This window comes from Urocampus carinirostris, chromosome 2 (assembly GCF_059441175.1).
Source record: "Urocampus carinirostris isolate Australia breed hairy pipefish chromosome 2, RoL_Ucar_1.0, whole genome shotgun sequence".
Classification (NCBI taxonomy): Eukaryota; Metazoa; Chordata; class Actinopteri; order Syngnathiformes; family Syngnathidae; genus Urocampus; species Urocampus carinirostris.
Window position 1 is genome coordinate 28586444 of NC_142350.1, and position 20213 is coordinate 28606656.

At 38.7% G+C, this 20213-nt stretch overlaps 1 protein-coding gene across 3 annotated transcripts in view; it reads right to left on the reverse strand.

Moving 5' to 3' along the window:
• Positions 1 to 2009: 2009 nt before the first annotated feature.
• The window catches only part of col14a1a (collagen, type XIV, alpha 1a), a 240953-nt gene continuing 222749 nt past the window's right edge, over positions 2010 to 20213 (reverse strand). For all 3 annotated transcript variants that reach the window (XM_088326131.1, XM_088326128.1, XM_088326130.1), the window contains exons 44-48: positions 18356 to 18422; positions 16503 to 16694; positions 15669 to 15746; positions 10315 to 10470; positions 2010 to 2554 (exon numbers count right to left, since the gene is read on the reverse strand). In XM_088326131.1, coding sequence (XP_088182257.1) covers positions 2526 to 2554; positions 10315 to 10470; positions 15669 to 15746; positions 16503 to 16694; positions 18356 to 18422 — 522 coding nt within the window. In that variant the 3' untranslated portion in view covers positions 2010 to 2525. The remainder of the gene's footprint in view (positions 2555 to 10314; positions 10471 to 15668; positions 15747 to 16502; positions 16695 to 18355; positions 18423 to 20213) is intronic.

Consider the following 20213-nt stretch of genomic DNA (forward strand, 5'->3'; position numbering starts at 1 on the left):
TACTGTATCTCGTGTTGGGACTAAAGCATTACAAAAGGGCACATTCCTGCTATACAATTACTTTTCTTGGTAACGAATACTGTAGCGCGTTATCAATAAAGTTTAGTAACTCAATTGTCGGTACTATGAGGTGTGTTATTCTCCAACTATATTTACCTACAAAATTTTCAAGCACAGAGTAAGAGGGGTTAAATTTCTACTCATGGAGATATTCTCCTTATCGTATATACTTGCATAGAAGCCAAATTTACAACTAAAAATCAAAATACTGAAATCGAGGAGTCAGCTTATAGGGTTGTGTGTCACCAGTAGCAAACTGTAGGCAGTGCAAGAAAAAGGGGGCGTGGCTTAAAAAGTAACATTAAATCAACGGGAAACCACTAGGGTTCAAATGAGAACAGAATTAACCATAAAAGTATTCGGAATTTAGGTATTTTTATTTGTAGAATTAATTTTGAAATACACCATGCCTGGAGAAGAAAAAAAAAACGTCTTGGACAGTACCCAGAAATGGAGAAGGAGATCTTTGGGTGGTTTGAAGCTTGAAGACTAAATGGATTTGGAGTGTCTTGGCTGACTGTTTGCAAGCTCTCTAGATTTCACAAGCCAAGAAATAGAAATGCTTCAATGCTTCCACAGGTTGGTGTGCATGTTTTTGTCTATTTCTTTTATATTGTGGTTATTTTAACCCCTTAAAAATCCTATAAAATTAACCTGAAATCCCAATCCGAGTCATACCGTAAGTAAATTGAATGCTGTTCTTAAATAGTGTGGAGAATATGGTAACACACTGAAATTTGGCCTAAAATTGAAAGAATCACTGCAAGTGCTACCGACATTGAGTAATAATAATATATAGGTTTTTATTTTCGCCTGAATTTTTTTTTGCAATCAAATGTCTGCAGATGAGTGTAGCATGATAATTTTAGCTGGAAAACTGTTGAGACAATAGTTTAAAGCCTTAACTGATACCTTGTCAAATTTGATAACAATCTGATAAACTAAACATTGTATTTTACACATTTTTCTAATGTTACGTCTAGTCGTTTCCAAGAGTGGCCATTTGGAGATGACCAGTTTACAGCACTAAAACTTCTACAACTGTGTATTTTACTTGGCCAAGTTTTGTCGTCATTTTGAAAGAGTTGTAAATGTTTGACCTCTTTCTCTGAGTCTTTTTATCTACTGTGCACACTTGCACGTAATAATTGTGCTTTAAAATGAATTACGAATGGCGTTAAGCATGTTTATTTTGGAGTCTTATTTGAATACACTCCGTACATCTGCGTATTGTTCTTATCAGAATTTCTTTGGCAAACCAATGTGTAGATCATCATTTGAACCTGTCTCTATAGGCTAAAGATATTTGCTGCTAGAGGAGGCGATGTCAGTTTTATCAATACAGGCCTTATTAGACTAATGCGGGCTGGGAGCCGTGAAAAATAGCTTGAAATTGGGCAAGAGTGGTGCTACCAATAGGCCAGAGGCTAAAAGACATTGAAAGTAATTTTATGTATTTGTTTATTTTTAAATGGAGAATTATGGGGCAAAATAGACAACAAGGATCGTCCAATGATGCAAAAATTCTTTTAGGCGGATTTGTTAAATCTGTTGACATTAATGTGTGTTTTGGAGAAAATATTTAACATGGTTAGATTCAGTCGATGGTCCTGGATGTAACAAGTCAATGTTTGCAGAGAATCATCTCATGAGCTGACTACCAGGGGACATTATTGGTGAGTTGTCCCAGCTTTAAAGTTTTGGGGTATCTTGTTTCAGACTGATCGTGATGTTTCTGTGATGGGAACATTTTGAAATGATCATATCTTGAATACCAAGACTTTAAGCTTTCCAATAGTATGTGACATTATGTATTTCAGTTACTGGTGACATCGTCTGGACAAGTATTTGCGTCGGAACGTTAAGTAGTTGAAGTTTTAGGGGGGTCAGCTAGTATACACAGTAACTTGTAACAAAAAAGCTACGTTCAGAGTAACGCGCTACTTTTGGGGTGTCAGTAATCAGTAGGGTAAATGAGATACTTTCTAAAAGAAGCAACTAGTAAATGTGACTCATGATTGTTTTTCAGTAATGTGCCCAACACTAAACCTGGGAAATGTTAGAAACTAGCAACAATGCTTGACGGGGTTTTGACCAAGTTGAGGCAGGAAAGGAGTCCACAAGCAAGAAGTCTGCTTGAAAGGAAAGATTAGCAAGTAGGAGATTTGAAGCGGCACAGAAGCATTGTCAGCACATAGCAACAGCTTTGTGGTCTGTTTTGGTAAACCATAATCCAGGCTTGCCTCTGAGATTGTCAAAATATGGCAAAAGAATAGCAAAGAAAACATTTTTTTCAAGTGAAAAAATGTCCATGTATGAAGTTGTCCAGAGTGGGTGTGGGTAAGGTGTTATTCCTCCTTTCCTGCAGCCAGAAAGTTTTAAAAGCTTGCAGTTCTCTGTCTTAAACGTGGACGGAGCCTTGAGGAAGTCTTTGGAGTCAATAGGGGACAGCTGGACAACGGTGGTCAGTAATCGTTCCTGTAGTCCCGTTGAACTTGAGTCGTGCAAGTGGAGGAAAGGAATAGAAGAAGGAAAAGAGATGTTACCTCATGAAACAAAATAGATCCCCAAAGACACCAAAGGGTTTAAAACTGGCAAACTGCAGTGACGCAGGTTGCATTATTAGTTTTCAACTACTAGAATACATCGTTACAGTGAAAAAAATACAATGTTTAGCATTATCATATGTACTTTCAATTGACCTATGGCTAAGCCCCGCCCACAGTGTTCATAACCAACTCAGTACATTCGAACATTCTCTACTCCCACGTCCAATGAAATGCATTGCAGTTTGTCCTTCGTTTTTTTGTGTGTTTTGAAACGGGGTACATGCAAATCTGATGCAAGGTATTCTGATATGCTAGCTGACGGGGGTGTATTTTTTACCCTTTACCCAAGCCACATTTCAATTGAGGTGACCACAGTACCAACTCAACCAGGACAACGTTAATAAGGATCTCATCTGACATCTGTTGTAAAGAAAGTCAACACAGGATTTGAGGCATCATATTTTCACTTTGCTGGAGAAAATATAAAGTTACTTATACCGTTAACATCTCTAACGTTAGCCTGACATTAGCTAAAATTAGCTCTTGGCTGCGTTGTACGTCACGTTACTTTTACTGGAAGTTAGGTGGCCTATTATGTGCTAGTTTTTGTACTTTGGTAATCATATGTGATGGTAAACTGTTGCCCAAAGGACTCTAGTCATAGTAACGTTAACCTTTGAAGCTCAGCTTTGCTTCCCCCGCATCTAGTCCACACATTGGCACAGACAAATATGATGAGAGCAGTAACTCAGTTCTCTATAGATTAAATTCCAATGATGTGTCGGATCAATTACATCAAACTTGCCTTTTATCCCCCAAAGCAATGTTGGACTTGAAGTACAAAGATGAATGAGTCACGCAAGCGCAAGTCTTAAAAAGCATGGAGTGTATTTGTTAGTTTCTTCTGAATATTTCCATTTTATTTTCGGCCCCCGCAGTGAAAATGCCACAGCTGCATATGTAATTGGTGTTACAGTTAGATCCATCTGTATATAGTGTTTGTCTATGCTTTTGGCTCGCTACTGTACGTACGAGCACATCTTGTAAACACACAAGCTGCTAAAATGGATTTTAATTTTGGAACGTGGAGGAAACAAACACATACTCTTTTGAATTGGGTGACATAAATGAGAACGTCCTTAATTCAATGTCAAAAGTTAATTGTGAAAACATTTATTTGCATAACGACGTCTCCCCTGCTTCCCCCTTTTAATTGGAATTCACGCAAACGCCATTTGTGTCTAAGGTATGTAAACAATTTCGCCAGAGATCCAATATTCCAATCGAATAAGATTATTGCCTGCATGTAAACATACAGTCACTGTTTTCAGTTTTTGTACCAAAGATCTTGTCTTTGATGTGTGTTGGATTAAAAATAGGTTGCACATCAGAGAATTGAATTTATGTTAGAATCCTCACATCGATTAAAATATATTCATTGAAGAAGTTTTATCATAGTGCAGCGATCCCTCTACAAACGAGCTATTCTTCTTACGAAAAATTTGAGATACGTCTTTCAAGCAAACATCTTCGACATATAAAAGAAAATCCAGATTGCCCTCTGCCAGCATCAGCTTGTCTCAGTTTGCACAGGCGTTTCCAGCCATACAGACCTGATTCCGCGCTCCTGTGGTGTGTTTTTTTTTCTAGTGCTTTCTCGTCATTCCTTATCCTCCTGCACGATCCATCCACTTCTATTAGCAGGTGCAAGTGCTCAGGATAGACTTAAATTTTATTTATTTGATTTCATCTTATATGCGGCACGGAGGCTGAGTGGCACAGTTCTGATGTCATGGGATCAAATCCAGCTACCGCCCTTCCTGTGCGGAGTTTGCATGTTCTCCCCAAGCTTGCGTGTATTTCCTCCGGTCACTATGGTTTACTCCCACATTCCAAAAACATACCTGTCAGGTCAATTGCCCGGTACATATTGACCCAGGGTATGAATGAGCGAGTGAGTTGTCTGTCTCTGTGTGCCCTGCGACTGGCTAGCAACCCGTTCAGGGTATCCCCTGCCCTCTAGGACAGCTGAGGCTGGCTTCAGCACCCCCGCTACCCTACTGAGGATAAGCAGTGAAAATAATGGATGGATGGAATATCATCTTATCATCATTACAGCATTTTATGTTTAATATTATTATAATGTGTTTTTAGTGTGCAGGAATATATGTTTTACAGCGTTTTAGGGTTTACCTGGATGATTTAGGTAGGCAGGGAACAAGATTCCTGCATGACAGATGAAAATCTCAGCGTCAGACGGCAGGTAGAACGCAAGTGTCAAAAGTAGTTCTAGGTACGGAATTACGAGAGAGCACGAGAAAAAAAACACAAGAACGAGGGATCAGGTCTGTATGGCTACGAAACTCCCGTGCTAACTGAACCAATTTATTGGTTTTCAGTTAGTTTGAATGGTTAAACTTCGCTGGAGATTCGAGGAATTTTTGATAGGTGCTTGATCCTGAAACAAATTAAATCGTATGTAGATGGACCACTGGAAAAGGCAAAGCAAATAGAGAAAAAACAAACACATGCTGCGGTTTTTCAGGCACCGACCTGAAATTCAACCCAACGGACGACTCCTTCCAAAAAACCGACGAAGCTTTTTAAAGTTAGGCGACGGAATAACTTTTAAGATTGCTGTTGACAGATTAAAAATCTCAGCGTCAGCCGCTTGCAGAAGACGTCAAAAGTTGTCGTAGGTACGACGCTCGCTCATCACTATCAATATTCCAACCTGCTTTTTATCAGCGTCGGCCTTTGTTTACCGAAGCACACGCTCGACACATAAACTTGTCAAGCGCAACAGTTGGAGAAAGCAGATTAGTGAGCATTGTCTGGGAGCTTTACGAGAATAATAACAAAGCACGGCCCTGCCGCCGGTGCCTACTCTGTCGTCTTTATTTGAATTTCTGTTTTCCAAATGAAGAAGCTTCCTCCAGTTATGTGGAAATAGGAGAATGATATACCAGCAGGGATTGTTGAGAAGTGAAATAATCGGTTTGTCTGGATATATATCCATCATTCAAAGCTTTTGTTGTTGTCTTTGGAAAAGTTGTGCTATAAAAATGGTTTTGAACATGACTGCTGCTGTAGAATCGTGAGAAGAGCGGAAAAGGTCATTGGTGTGTTTCGTGCAGTTACGTACATTTTTACGTACGTTTTATGTGTTTATGTTTTTGGGTATGTTTACGAATATTTTTGGCGTACGTTTCATGTGTTTTCGTATGTTATGTGCGTTAATGGACCTTTTTGTGAGTATTACTTACATTTTTGTGAGTGTTGAGTACGTTTTTACATACGTTTTTGTGTGATGGTATTACTTAAGTTTTAGTGCGTGTTGGTTGCTATTTTATCATATCATTTACTGTTTACTTTGTTGAACTTCAAGTGAATCTGTTGCTGGTGAGGAAGAAATAACACCGGGTTTTATAAAACAACTACCTGTCTGTTCTTCTCTATTCAACTGACTTGATTAACTTTTTGGAAAATTTCAAATTATTTACACACAACTAACCGTAATAGTTACTTTCCCTGGTAACTTGTTACCTTTACTATAGAGTAATTCAGTTCCTGACTCTGTTACTTTTTGGAAAAATAGTGACTAACTATAACTAAGTATTTTGACATGCCCAAAAGTTCAACTATTTTTTTCACATATACCACACAGAAAAATAACCAAAAATAAGGTAATGCTAGAGATAAGTTTTTGTGTATTGAAACAATTGGAAATCCAGGTGCCAAATCTGTAGCGACTCAATATTTGGGGATGAAAAGCAGAGCCGACTTTGAAGACCGAGGCCATGAACAATTTGCCAAATCGTCTGTTTGGATGCATAAAAGCAGATGCTGCTGTTGTGTTGTCCCATTCTGGCTCACTATTTAGTGGATTTAGATAGAGGCTGAGATACTCTACAGTGCAGATGTCAAATAGGAGGCCCGCAGGCGGAGCAGGCCCGCCAAGGGTTTTAATCCGGCATGCAAGGCAACACTGAGTGAAGCGCAAAAGAAAATATGGGCTGCAGTTTTGTGTATGTCCCTTTAATGTCAACCAAGCAAGGCAACTCTAGTAGTATTTCTCTTTCTTTCTCTCTAAGTCTCTCCTTCTTGCACTTACTTTTCTCTCTCTCTTCACTAACATTATTTCTCTTTTCTACCTCTTTCTTTCTCCCCCTCTCCCTTTCTCTCCCTTCTTTGTATTATCTCTCACTTTCCGTTTTTCTTTTTTTTTCCTTCTCTAGCTCTTTTTCATTATTTTTCCTCACTTTCTCTTCCTAACGCACTTTCTTTCTCTCTCTTTCTCATGCACACTCTTCTCCCCTCTCTTTCTCTCAATTAGTCCGTTTTTCTCATCTCTCATTCTTTTGATCTTGTGATATTTCTCTTTCTCACTTCCTTTCTTTATGTCTTTCTCTTTCTGTGTCTTTCTCTATTGTGCTCTCTATCTTCCTTTCTATTGTTATCTCTATTTCTCTCATTCTTTCTCCCCTTTTCTGTCTCTCATAGCTTTTCTCTCTCTCTCTCTCTCTCTCTCTCTCTCTTATTCTGTCTCCCTCTCTCTCTCTCTCCCTCTCTCTCTCTTTATTTATTTCTCTCCCTCTCTTTCTTTCTCTCTTTCTCTTAAACCTACTACTCTTGCCACCGTGAGATTTTGTTGTTGCATGTGGCCCCAAGCTAAGATGAGTTTGTCATCCCTGCTCTACAGTGTGTTAAGTCTACACCAGGGGTGATTTTAAGTTAATTTCACTTAAAGTGATTTAGCATCATTCAACCACACATAAAGTTTACACACAATTAAGCTGGGCTGATCATTGTTGCATTAGATTTAATGCAGCTAAGATGAGTGCGAATATCTGTTGATGATAACCAAGTCATTGTATTGGGCGGGTGGTAAAATAGTTGTTCAACATAACCACTGTATAACATATTCTCAGCGTAATACACCAGAGCTTCCACAAACTCCACCGCTATTCCGCAGATAACACTAGCCAAGCGAGAGGAGTGGGGAGACGGGCGAGAGCCGTGCTTGGAATCAAATGGACTGAACCATTTCAAGGCAGTGGAGTATTTCCGATGCAACATTGTTCCCAGTTTCTTTTTCTTTTCCTTTTTTAACCTAGCATTTTCATCATATTCAAGCTAATTCTGTCCTTTAATAAGAAAAAAGAGAGTTTTAAAAATGCTATAATTTTTGTGGGTACCTAAGCACCCCCAAAAACAGGCTGGTTACGCCCATGCGCTACACTAAAACTCCCTCAAAGTAACCCCAAACTGGCTGGAAAATGGACCAATCCAGCTTTCCGTGTTTTAATTAATACAAACACACACATTTGGGGGGTATCTTGTAGAGCACTAACCCTTTTTTATATCGTAAAACAAAGAACAGTATTGGAAATTGCGCCGTAAAACTGAATTTTGACAATTGGAGAGGATTCAAAAAAGCTGTGCAATCAAAACTTTATTTTAAAAGTATACTTAGGGGTTTCCAACTTGGTCTTGCAAGATTTTGGGTGTTTAAACCTGTTTTGTTTGTGCATCTTGGTTAAATTGATCAAAGAAGCTGATTGGATTTTTTTTTTTTTTTTTTTACCAAGTTGCTGCATTTATCGTATTAATCCTGTGAAGATTATGATGTGGCTCACACAAATAATCCCCCCCCAAAAGAATGCTGCCTCTAGTGGAGAACATGCTCTAAAAAACTTTGAGTCTACCACAGCCAGCTTGTGTGGAGTTTGCATGTTCTCCCTGTGCCTGTGTGGGTTTCCCCTCACATTCCAAAAACATGCATGTAAGGTTAATTGGCCGCTCCAAATTGTCCCTAGGTGTACATGATCAAGTGAGTTGTCTCTCTGTGTGTGCCCTGCGACTGGCTGGCAACCAGTTGAGGGTTACCCCTGTCCACTGCCCGAAGATGACTGGGATGGGCTCCAGCACCCCGCGACCCTGCTGAGGATAAGCAGTGCAGATAATGGATGGATGGATGGAAAGAAAAGAGACAAACCCCAACTAACTAATATAAAACAACCCCAAAAATTAGGTCATTCTTTTCATAATGGCCCAAACTGGGTCTTTTGAATACATTTTGATTTCCTTTTTTACAGAAACAGTTTCATACGATTGAGCAACCTGTTATAAAATGTGATAAAGATATAAATGATAAAAAGAAAATACTGGGGAAATGGTTTCCAACACAACAGTGATTTGAATGCAGAGCGACAACAAAATGAAATTCTGTTTTGAATGCAAAGAGAGAACAAAATGAAATCCTGCCACCAGTAACAATCTCATAGCTTCAGAGTGGGACCAAACTCTATCCCTCAAGATTACCTTGCGTCGCCCCCACAGAGTGGGGATTATCAGAGAATGCCTCCAGAATGTGGAAGTAGAAAAACATAGAATGTCCTGACCACAACCTCGTTGGACATTTGTGGAATTCGCTTGGATGAGTCTTTTGTGTAAAGGTGACTATCAGCTGGCAGAATTTTAACAAGTGCTAGTTGGAGGATGGCACACTTTTGTGTGACCAGCATGAGGAGGTACTAGCCTGTTGTGACACGCTCTTTACTTTTTAATTATTAAAGATGTTTTGTTAGCCCAATGTCAAAAATGAGAGCAAAATCAATCATTACCTGATATTTAGTCACTAATAAACATCACAGTATGGGGACCAATCGGATCACCAGACCGGGGATGTGCAGTCAGGTGAGGCAGGTGAGGCTGTGCCTCACCCCTCACTATTCATAGGGGGAATGTAAAATAAAAAAAAAATACATTAAATTGTTAAATGTATTCAGTGTTAATGTTCTTCTTCATTTAATTCTACAATTTCTGTTTTTTTTTTTTTTTAAAAACGCTGAAATTTGCCATCATATCATGGCCCAATCCATCCCGAACCCGACCAATTAACTTGATTTGAGGACCAAGCCTTAAGCAAACTCAATTTGATATTTTATGTGTAAGAAGTCGGGGGATTTTGGCCAACTCTATCCCAACCCTGAATTTAGGGTCAGGTTCGAGCCAGGCTTGGGCTTAAGATTTAACATCTTATATAATTAGAATGTACCATATGACTGTGCAGAGTAATCTGCAGATACAGATTGAGGTGCGCAACTCTCTTGCCTCATGGCAGAGGGCGATAGTGAGACCACGGATTCTGATTTGGTGCACACCTCTGCCCCAAACAATAGAATTAGTGATATCATGTTGCAGGGACTTTTTCGTACAATGAAGCATTATATTTCTATTGATGGTTTTATTCAAAAGGCAGCACATGGACTTAATTTATAAGTTAAGGTAAGAGAATAAAATGTGTTTTTTCCTATTCTACAATTTATGTACTGCTTTCTTGCTCTGCCAATCAAATGATGAATAAATGTAGGTTCATTTATTTGTAAATCTCACTGTGCCTTACCAGTCACGAACGTCACCGCATGTCACTGCACCGGTCAAAAATGCGTAATTGAGATTATTTTTCTAATTTTACATTGTTTTTGTATTTGTGTTAAAATAACAGAGAGAAGTGAAGGAAAGCCCATGAGGCAAACACCAAGGATAGGAAACCGCCAACCATTGTTGTACCCTCATGCAGTAAGGCGAGGAAAATAACAGGATATTTTCAATGTTATGTAACTACTGTGTACGACAAAGTAACAAACCATTCAAATGTATTTAATGATTTCCTGTTTAATTACTTCCCACATTTTCTTACCTCCAACGTTGTACCCCAAACAAGAGTTCTGGTCACAGTAACCCGGTGGTCCAGCAGGTCCTGGGGAACCAGGATTGCCCGGCCTACCTGGGGCCCCCGGACTGCCAGGCCGCCCGAGGGGCCCCTGACTGCCTGTGCGCCCCTCGCCTGGTAAGCCTGAGGAGAGCGTCACGGTAGATGTGTGAACTTTAATCAATAACGACAAATAAAGTGCGGCATCCACTGTGACCAATATCATTGAACTACTCGCAACGAGGCGACACTAATGAATTAAGAAGCGCTTGGCGTGTCGAGAAAGAAAATCACAAAGGGAGATCGGTGGCAGCCTAACAAGCAGACGTTTATCCACAGGGTTCCGTTTTATAGACACAATCAAAGCTCATATGAAAAGTCAGCTAGAGTAGCATCCTTTTACTACGGCAGGTTTTTTAAACACTTAATGTTCCTGTGAGATTTCCCTAAAATCCCAATCCAAGATGTATCCAAAGAAAATTGGATGCTGTTCTTGAACCGTTTGGATAATATGGACGCTTTTGGTCTCTTTTGAAAGGCAACACTCTGAAATGTTTTCCCAAAAAGGAATAACGACAGCAATTGTTACAAACATTAAGTAATCTAAGTTGGAACACTTAGAAATAGAAGATTTTTGTTTTCGCCTGTATTTTTTTTCTTGCAATCAAATGCCTGCAGATGAGTGTAGCATTAACATCTTAGCTGGCAAGACAATAATTTATAGCCTTACCTGGTGCATTGTTAAATTTGACCACAATCCAAAAGAAACCATTTGGACAGGTAAGGTTTACAGCTATAAACCTATGCAACTGTGTATTTTACTTGCGCCAATTTTTTTAGACATTTGGAAAGAGTAGTAAATGTTTGACTTCTCTTTCCGGAAGTCAATCTATGATTTTGCAAGCTTGCGCGTAATATTGGTGCGTAAAAACCAATCATGAGTGGCATCACACACGTATAGGGGTTTAATTTAAATACACATTCAATATCTGTGTATCGTTCTGTTCAGAATTTCATCGGCTAACTAAAGTGTCAATCATCATTTGAATTGGTTACTAGTGGCGGAACATATTCTGAGCTGAAGGAGGCGATTTTATCAAACAGGCCTTTATTAGCTAATGCAGGCTGTGGACCGTGAAAAGAAACATGCTATCGGCCAAGAGTTGTGTCACTCAAAAGGTCAGCTGCTAAACAGCCATTATTGAAATAATTTTACGATTCTGTCTATTTGTAAACAGAAATTATGTGGCAAAACAAACAGATCACAACAAGGTATGTCCAACAATGCAGACATACATTTAAGCGGATTCTATTTATCTGTCCACATTATCGTGTGTTTTCGAGTAAATATGGATCAAATGGCTCCATGTTTGCAGAATATCAACTCATCAGCTGACTACCCAGGGTACTTATTGTGAATTTCCCTTCCGGGATGAATAAAGTATCTCTCTCTCTCTCTCTCTCTCTCTCTCTCTCTCTCTCTCTCTCTCTCTCTCTCTCTCTCTCTCTCTCTCTCTCTCTCTCTCTCTCTCTCTCTCTCTCTCTCTCTCTCTCTCTCTCTCTATCTATCTATCTATCTATCTATCTATCTAGCTAGCTAGCTAGCTAGCTATCTAGTGAGCTATCAAGCCTTTATAGTTTTCGGGTATTTTGTTTCAGACTGATCTTGATGTTTCTTTGATGAGTACATTTTGAAATGGTCATCATATCATGAATCACAAGAGTTTAATCTTTCCAATAATATATGGCATATTTTAGTGACTGGTGACATCATACACGTGTTTGTTTATCAACAGAACGTTCATGCCTAAATCAATTTTGAACTCTATATCGCCTTAAGGATTGTTCTTAACCGTTGTTAACGGTTCAATTTTGACGCAGGGTCTAACTCGTTCCTGACCACTAAAAAGAAAGAAGTATCGCTCACTATAATTAATACAACATCCTATCAAACATTATATGCATCTGTAACCACCTATTCCGATTGTAATTTGACTTTATGACCCGTGAGACTAATCAGTTATTATATTTTATAACATTGAAACGAGTCACTGGAGACCCTGATACGACATACGCGTTGTGTCAGGGTGACTCTAGTGCTTTTGGTCGTTTTTTGGTTTGTTTTGTTTTTTTTGGGGTCCTTTCTGTTGTTTTTTTGGGTCTTTTTTTTTTTTGGTCTAATTTTTATTCTTAGGTTATTTTAGTCATGATTACTGATTTGGGGCACCTGCGGCTTCCCCGTTGGCGGCAACAGCCCTGGGAGCTGATTGGTTCAGAGACTCCTTTAATCCCCGGCTTTCAAGAGGAAGCCGTCAGATCGTTGCGAAGCTTTGCTCTCAGCTAGATAAGCTCATTCTGTCCGACATTTTCCTGCCGTTTTCTCCTGCCTGATACCTGTTGCCGACCTGTTTCTGGACCTGTTTCTGCCCTGATCTGTCATCTCGACCACCGATCTGTTTTGCTCTGTTTCCTGCCTGATACCTGTTGCCGACCTCTTTTCTGAACTCGATACCTCCCTTGCTCTCCCGTCCCGGCTAGTGACCCGTATCCCTGTAGTCTACGATTATCCTCGCTTGACACGGAAGTGCCACTGCTACCCGTGTCCGTTGATGATCGGATCGTGGAAGCAAGCCCTGCTCTCTCTCTTTATCAATAAAACTGAGTAAACAAACGCTTCTGGGTCCTGTCTCCGTTTCTGGCTTGTGACAATTTTGGTCATTTTTCAATCGGATTTTGGTTACCTTTTTCATTTGGTCGTTTTTTTTTAACTTTAAAACTTGGGATTCATTTTTGGGAGTAATTTGGACTTTTTAACTAGTTTTCAGTACCTCAACATACTTTTCAGCACATGTTCATGCTTTTCAGCACTTTATCATACTAGGTTGTTCTGTTTCAATATTTTTCCTTACTTTTCACCAGTATTTCTACTTATATTTTCTACTACTTTTTTAGTTATTCTTAATACTTTTCAGTACATTCTTTAAAATGTATGGTACTTTTTGTTTTCAGGTCATTTTGGTTGTTCCTTGGGGTTTCGGGGGGTCGTTTTGGTAATTTCTCAGGGTATTTTCGCTTTTTTTTTGGGGTCATTTTGTCGTCATTTTTGGGGGTTGTTTTTTAGAATTAAGCAAGAGAATTCATAATCAGAACAGTTCATGTCACTGTTCCATTCATGTTTAGAAATGTGAATAACTTTTAATAAAGAGAACTGAACTGAATAAAGATATATAATTTTTCTAGTCAGCAATTACTCTATGTGGTTTCTTCAGTCGTTTATATCTCTCTCATTATTATTATTATCATTACGATTACTACTATTATTATTTCATGTATGTATTACCATTTGATTTATTTATACATGTTTAATATGTTTGTATTTTTCATCATATTTTGTGTTAAAAATTAGACACATTTGAGAACATTGGAAATTTGAGACCACTGTACTACACTAACTATGGTTGTGATCACTCTCACAACAGCGTCAACAACACAATTTGTGTCCCTCCACCTCCAAATCTCAATTTGCGAATGACAGCTCTGTTTCTGCACCCCAGGTTCAAGTCCTTAAAAAGTAAGCTGGAGTGCAAGAACTTCATAATTCACTTTGAACGTTGGAAAAGCAATTCATTAAACGAGGTTCAAATTTGAGGTAAAGCTGTCTGAATGAAAACTTATAGGGTTTATCACAAGAACGGGATACAGACACCAAAAGCAAATCCAGATGCTCATGAGGAAATCAAGATCTCTTTCTTTTGTGTTCTTCACGCTTCCCTCAGGCAATCAGTCTCAGCAAAACCTCTATGACAGAAATCTATTGTAAAAGGGTTTGTTTGAGAGAAAACGAGGAGCTCCAGAAACTCGACAGGTTTCTCGGGGAGTCATCGGGCAGCGTTAAGACAGTTTTGAAAGCGAACGCGGCCCTCTGCCAAGGTTTTTGTCATCCGTGAAATCGATGTGTGAAGATTGATGATCCTGGGTTGTTATGGCTTGGAAAAGTCACGTTTTCTCAACACACATTCAAGTGGAACAAGATGAAATCCGAAAAAGTCAAGCTTGAACTGACTAGATTTGATTTTTCTCAACAGAGAAATTGTGCAGAATAAAATGTAGTATGTGTTATTGTATTTGTATTTTCACAAAGAGATATACTTACCACAGATTCAGCTGTGAAGGGTTTTATTTCGAAAGATTTGTAGGAAATAAACTTGAATTCAAATAGAAACTATGTTCACAAATTTCTCTACGTTGTTTTTACAGCATTCTCAATTAAAAAATAACTGTAGAAATGTTTACCAATTGTATACCTTTTATTGCACAGCAAGTACCTTAGACCAGTCTTTTTTAACCAGTTTTATCTTTACCCAAAAAACATACCATTGTTCAGTATATTTGCTTTTTTTCAGTTATCAGCTGAGTAAGTGTAACATTCATCCATATCAGTACGTGGCAGATTACTATTGTTTATCTTTTTATATAGTAATTATCTCTTTCTGATGTTTAATAACTTGTTTTGTTTGATGATGCTATTAAGGACTGCAATGCAAAACTAACACATAAAACAATCATGCAAATAAATGTCCTCATTTTTGGTTATTTTCCAGAAAAAAATAAAAAAAGTTAGAACGCAGTAAATTAACTTTTTGTTCCTCTGGCTTTGCTCATTTTAATGTATGTATGTATATATTGGAGCCGTATTCTTCTAGTGGGAGTCAAGAACACACTCAAATTATTGCATTCTTCACTCTTTCTGAGAGATTGATACAGTGGAGGGGATTCCCAGTCCCCTTGCTTAACCCAACCAATGTGACCAAACCCCTCAATTGCAGCCCTAATGCAGAGCGACAATTAGGGAAGGGAACGGGTAGCAATGTTGTAAGTCTTAGGTATGACTCTGCGGAGGCTCGAACCAGCGACCCCCCCAGTTTAGGGCAGGCGCCCCTACCCCAGGTCCATCGAGCAAGTTAATTTTAAGTATTATCATTATTTTACTATAAATACAAGATAAAAAAAACAATAAAACTTAAAAACAGAGTAAAAATGTAGGAAAATCCAATACAACAGCAAAATTATTAACCAAAATGAATAAACCTTAATTTCTTCCTGACTCCCGGGCAAACAAATAATCAGAAAAATAAAGTGAATTTGGGCAATATTAAAATTTAAGCTTTTTTTGGGTAAAATAAAACTTGCAACTGGATCCAGGATTAAATTATTGTCAGTCTGCCTCAAAATCTTTTTAATAAAAACAAAAAACAAATATGTGACGCTCTAAATATGTTGAAAAACAATGCCTTAGACTGCAAATTGAGTGCAAATTCAAAACAAAATAAAAAACACCTCACCTGGTGGTCCCGGAGGTCCCCTCGGTCCTTGAGTCCCAACACCTGTACTCCCCCTCTCTCCCTTTTCCCCAGCAAATCCTGAGGACAATATATAACTTGTCACACAATTTTGTGTAAACCTTTACTTTAAAAAACATGTACTGCTGTCATGCTGGTCATGCTAAGTTGAATGCAGCTCATCCAAACGTGACAATGTGCAGGATACCGCCTCCAGTTTAACTTGATTACAATATTAGTGGGTTACAGTATGTTTCATTACAGAAATCCAACACGTCACATGACTCATCAAAGGCAATTGAGTATTTTTGTCCTGAATGTTCTCGGTTTGCTGTTAGGTGATGTTGTTTGCCATTTTAACTCCACTTCACTGTCTTAGTGGAGAGAGGCATGTATTTAATTTTGTGCATTATTTCACTTTTGTTCTTGAAGTCTGCAAATAGGTGTTCTGATATCTTGATGAATGGCTCCAACATGTAGACACCATCAGTGAAACGTTTCCCCACTTTCCCCACTCCTGGGTTGCGGCAAAACTTGCGGCAGTGGTGTAGTTTTGAGATGCAATTCACTTCTTTAATCTTTTTTGGGCTCATTTAATTTTTCCAGAAGTCATGCAATCATACTTTTTATCTCACTTCCCAATAGGAATTCTGTCGCAAATGTAGCATGCTTTCCCTTGACAGGTCTCTTCACATTACTCGTTTTGTTATTTGATAACTTCTCTCTACATGTGGCTCCTGAGTCGAGTGATGCCAACCTCTGAGTTACAAAGACGACATGTTTTTTGGAAAACATTTTCATCCCAATTCGGATCACTCAAAGCTCTACAACCCTCACCTCTCTCTCCCGGCTGGCCGTTCTGCCCATTAGGACCAGGGAAACCAGGTCTGCCGGGTGGTCCCTGCTCTCCCTGAGGTCCCGGGGATCCTCTTCTACCAGGCTCACCAGGCGGTCCGGTCACTGTGCGTATTGACGAAGCCGACTGTGCTGGAATCTGGTTCAGGATGGAGTTGTAGCGAGACAGGTGGCCTGCACTCAGTAAGTATGAATCACAGTGAAAACAAGGAAGGGAGACGAACAAGAAAAATAAATGTAGATGATGACCAATATAGTATGTTTATTCTGTTTTTAATATTGGACACATGCAAGGGAAATTTCATAAGATTCCAGTTCCTTATGTTAAATATTAGTGTACACTGTTGTTCATTGTTTTCACTATTACTATTGCTATAGGCCAGTCATATTTCATTTAATTTATTTGGACCCCGTAGGGAAATTCATTTTTCCTGACTGTCCTGGGGGAAAGGAGTAGTGTCAGTGCTGTGTCAGTAGAGCGTGGCCAAACGACCAGGCTGTCTCCCATCCAAGTATTTACCAAGCCTGACCCTGCTTAGCTTCCTGAGATCTGGCGTTCTCAGGGATGTATGGCCGTAGATAGATCGGCCAATCATATTGCTGTTCTTTGATTTTTACACCCCTTAGGGAGTATCTGTTTTTTAACCTTAAAGATCTATTTAAAAAGCTGGTGTTTAGGAAGTGGGGCTTGGAGGTCGAGGCTAGGAGACTTAGAACGGGGGATGGACTTCCTTATCTTAAGGCTTCTTTCCCTTGCAAGATCAAAATTCATTGATGTCTTTTGTCATTACTTTTATTGTCTGTTAAAGTTTAAATTTAACAATGTTGAAAGAATGAAATAACCGTTATGTATCCACTGATAAACCTCAGCCTTATATTTTCCACCATTGTTTTGTTTAATTTTGTGGTGACTTATTTTGAAGACGGTTAGAGCCTTATTTTACAATAAATATGTCCAAAGGGTCATTGATGACCTCGATCTATTTGACTCACGGAGAAAATAAATCACTAAATTAATACATTTTTGCTAAAGTAGATTTAATGTTGCAATTTTTGAAAACAATTCTCAAAAATATTTTAAATAAACAACATATTACCATTAGAAGTATAATTATAATAATAATAATAAAAAATATAATATTTGTATTGTTGTCTTTGTAAAATCTTTGTATTTCTCAAAGTTGAGATATTATAAGAACCATTGTTCTCATTCTATTTATTTCTATAAATGCTCCCAGCTTCTGTTCATTTTTTTTTACTTGGACTGACATGTCATTTTCTATTACTATTGTCCATTGCTGACCAATGTATTCTACACTTTGGCCAACCCCGTCTGTGTTAAAATCTGCAGAGTGAGGCGTGCAATACTCTTGCCTCATGGCAGAGTGTGATAGTGAAACCAATGATTCAGATTTAGCGCACACATCAGCTCCAAACAACATAATTAGTGATAGTATTAGCAAGCTGCCAGCAAGTCAAGTCATCCAGTGATTGTGTTCCTGTTGTGTGGACCCTTTTTCATAATAAAATTGCTTTTATTTAAGAGGAGAAGCGCACAGATTTCATCTATAAGTTAAGGTAAGAAAATGTTCAACTTCAATGCTAGAGTTTATATATTTCTTTCTTGCTCTGCCAATCAAAGGGCCTTTAAAGTGCCTAAACAAAAGTTTAGTAATTCATTATTGCCATTGAGCATTGCTGACCAATGAGTCATTTTCTTCTATTCAATTCACTGCTGAATTGTCCCATTGCGTTTTGCCCCGAATCTTCCAATATGTGTGAAAGCGTACCCACATTTACCGGTATTCTATTTTTATTGAAAATTGATTACTCACTCTGGATGAGCTGTTCACAAACTTGTCTTGCAATGGCACGAACGGCTGCTTGGGATTGCACGTCACCCTGAAGGGGGAAAAATACACATTCATACAAAGGCACGGTGTATAAATACAAAATATGGTTAAATATGTTTCTCGCCACAGCGTACATTTCTTCCGGAATAGGTTGGTATTTGTTTAATTCTTCCTCATAGGAACAAGAGACGCATGAGTCGCTTTAAATAAATGTTAAATAGGATTTAATGTTAAGACCTTTATAAAAGGGTTCCCCTTGAGTTTAGTTTCCTCCATATTGTTGCAGAAAATGCCTTGATTAGATGAGGAAATACGTTTCCTAAATGATTTTCCAAAGTGTTCCAATGATTTAGATCAGAGGAGGAACAATGACAGGGAAGACGGGTGAGGCATGGAAATATAGAATTGAAAATACAGTACACTTAATGGTTACCCAAAATTACGGCTAAAAGCCACTATTTTTTTTGCTACATTTTGAACACTAGGGCTTTAAATACAGTGCGGCTTATCATATTTTTTTTGTGGCGGTAAAAAATTACTCAGCAACAATAGACCAACAAAATAAATGTGTAGTTTTCAGAGGTCCAATTAAATTGTAGAGTTAATTAGCCCTTACATTTGTAAATCTTATACGACTTGTACTAACCCTCCTTTAACATCGAAAGTACTATAAGAGAAGCGTATGATGCGTCATTTAAGTTAAAAGTGATCATTCTGGCAGTTGAAGAAAGAAACCGAGCATCTGCATGGAAATATTGGCTTCATACTCACGATATTATAATTGTTTCTCCCACGGATCAAATTGTACATCCAAAGTGAACAAAAACACTTCTGTATTCTCTCCTTATCATCAGCGTCATTGTCAATTAGCTAGAGTTTCCTTTAGTCCACAGAGAACGATGACAAGCACTCGCAATTTGGCCTGTTACCAGGGCAACCACAATTAAGAGCACAAAAACCCTGTCTGTGTTGCAATCTGCAGAGAGAGGCATGCAATACTCTTGCCTCATGGCAGACGGCGAGACCAAGGATTCAGATTTAGCGCACACCTCAGCTCTAAACAATACAATTAGTGATAGCATTAGCAAGCTGCCAGAAAGTCAAGTCCTCCAGTAATTTTGTTCCTGTTGTATGGACTCTTTTCCATCATAAACCTTGCTATTGACGCTTCTATTCAAGAGGAGCCTCGCACAGATTTCATTTACAAGTAAAAGTAAGAAAATAGAGTTTGTATATTGCTTTCTTGCCCTGCTAATTGAATGATGTATGCTGTATATGTATATTAAATGCTGTGGGTTCATTTATTGGTGAATCTAACTGTGCCGCACTAGAAGGAACACGGTGATTATCTTTTTGGGGGGAAGAAAAGAAGAAAGGTATTCAATATTTTAACGTAGCCAGAAAACGTCTTCAAGACTCGTAAAAGGCCTCCAGCAAATTTGTGAGACTCCATTTATTACAAACCCACAACCGTCGTGGGGAGCAACGCCGCCTTAAATATTTCATGCGACTATTTCCAATAAATGTTTAAACTTGTCCCTATTAAATGATCACGCGTCATGTCGTCACTGCAAAGTGAGTTTCATCTTTGGGGAGGTGCCCGCCGGGCGCAAAAATAGAATCCGAAAAATTCCGGGGAGACCATCTCTCTTCCAGTAAACGAAGCACAGCGGGATCCAAATGAGCGTAAAAGCGGATGAAATTGCTCGAATGAAAGTTGGATTCAAGGGGGGGGGGGGGCGCCGGCAAATTGGAAGCGTGGACGCCAACTTCATAGACTTTCATCTAAACGAAGAGAAATTGATTGAAAAACACCTTTTAATGAGAGGAGAGGGATTGA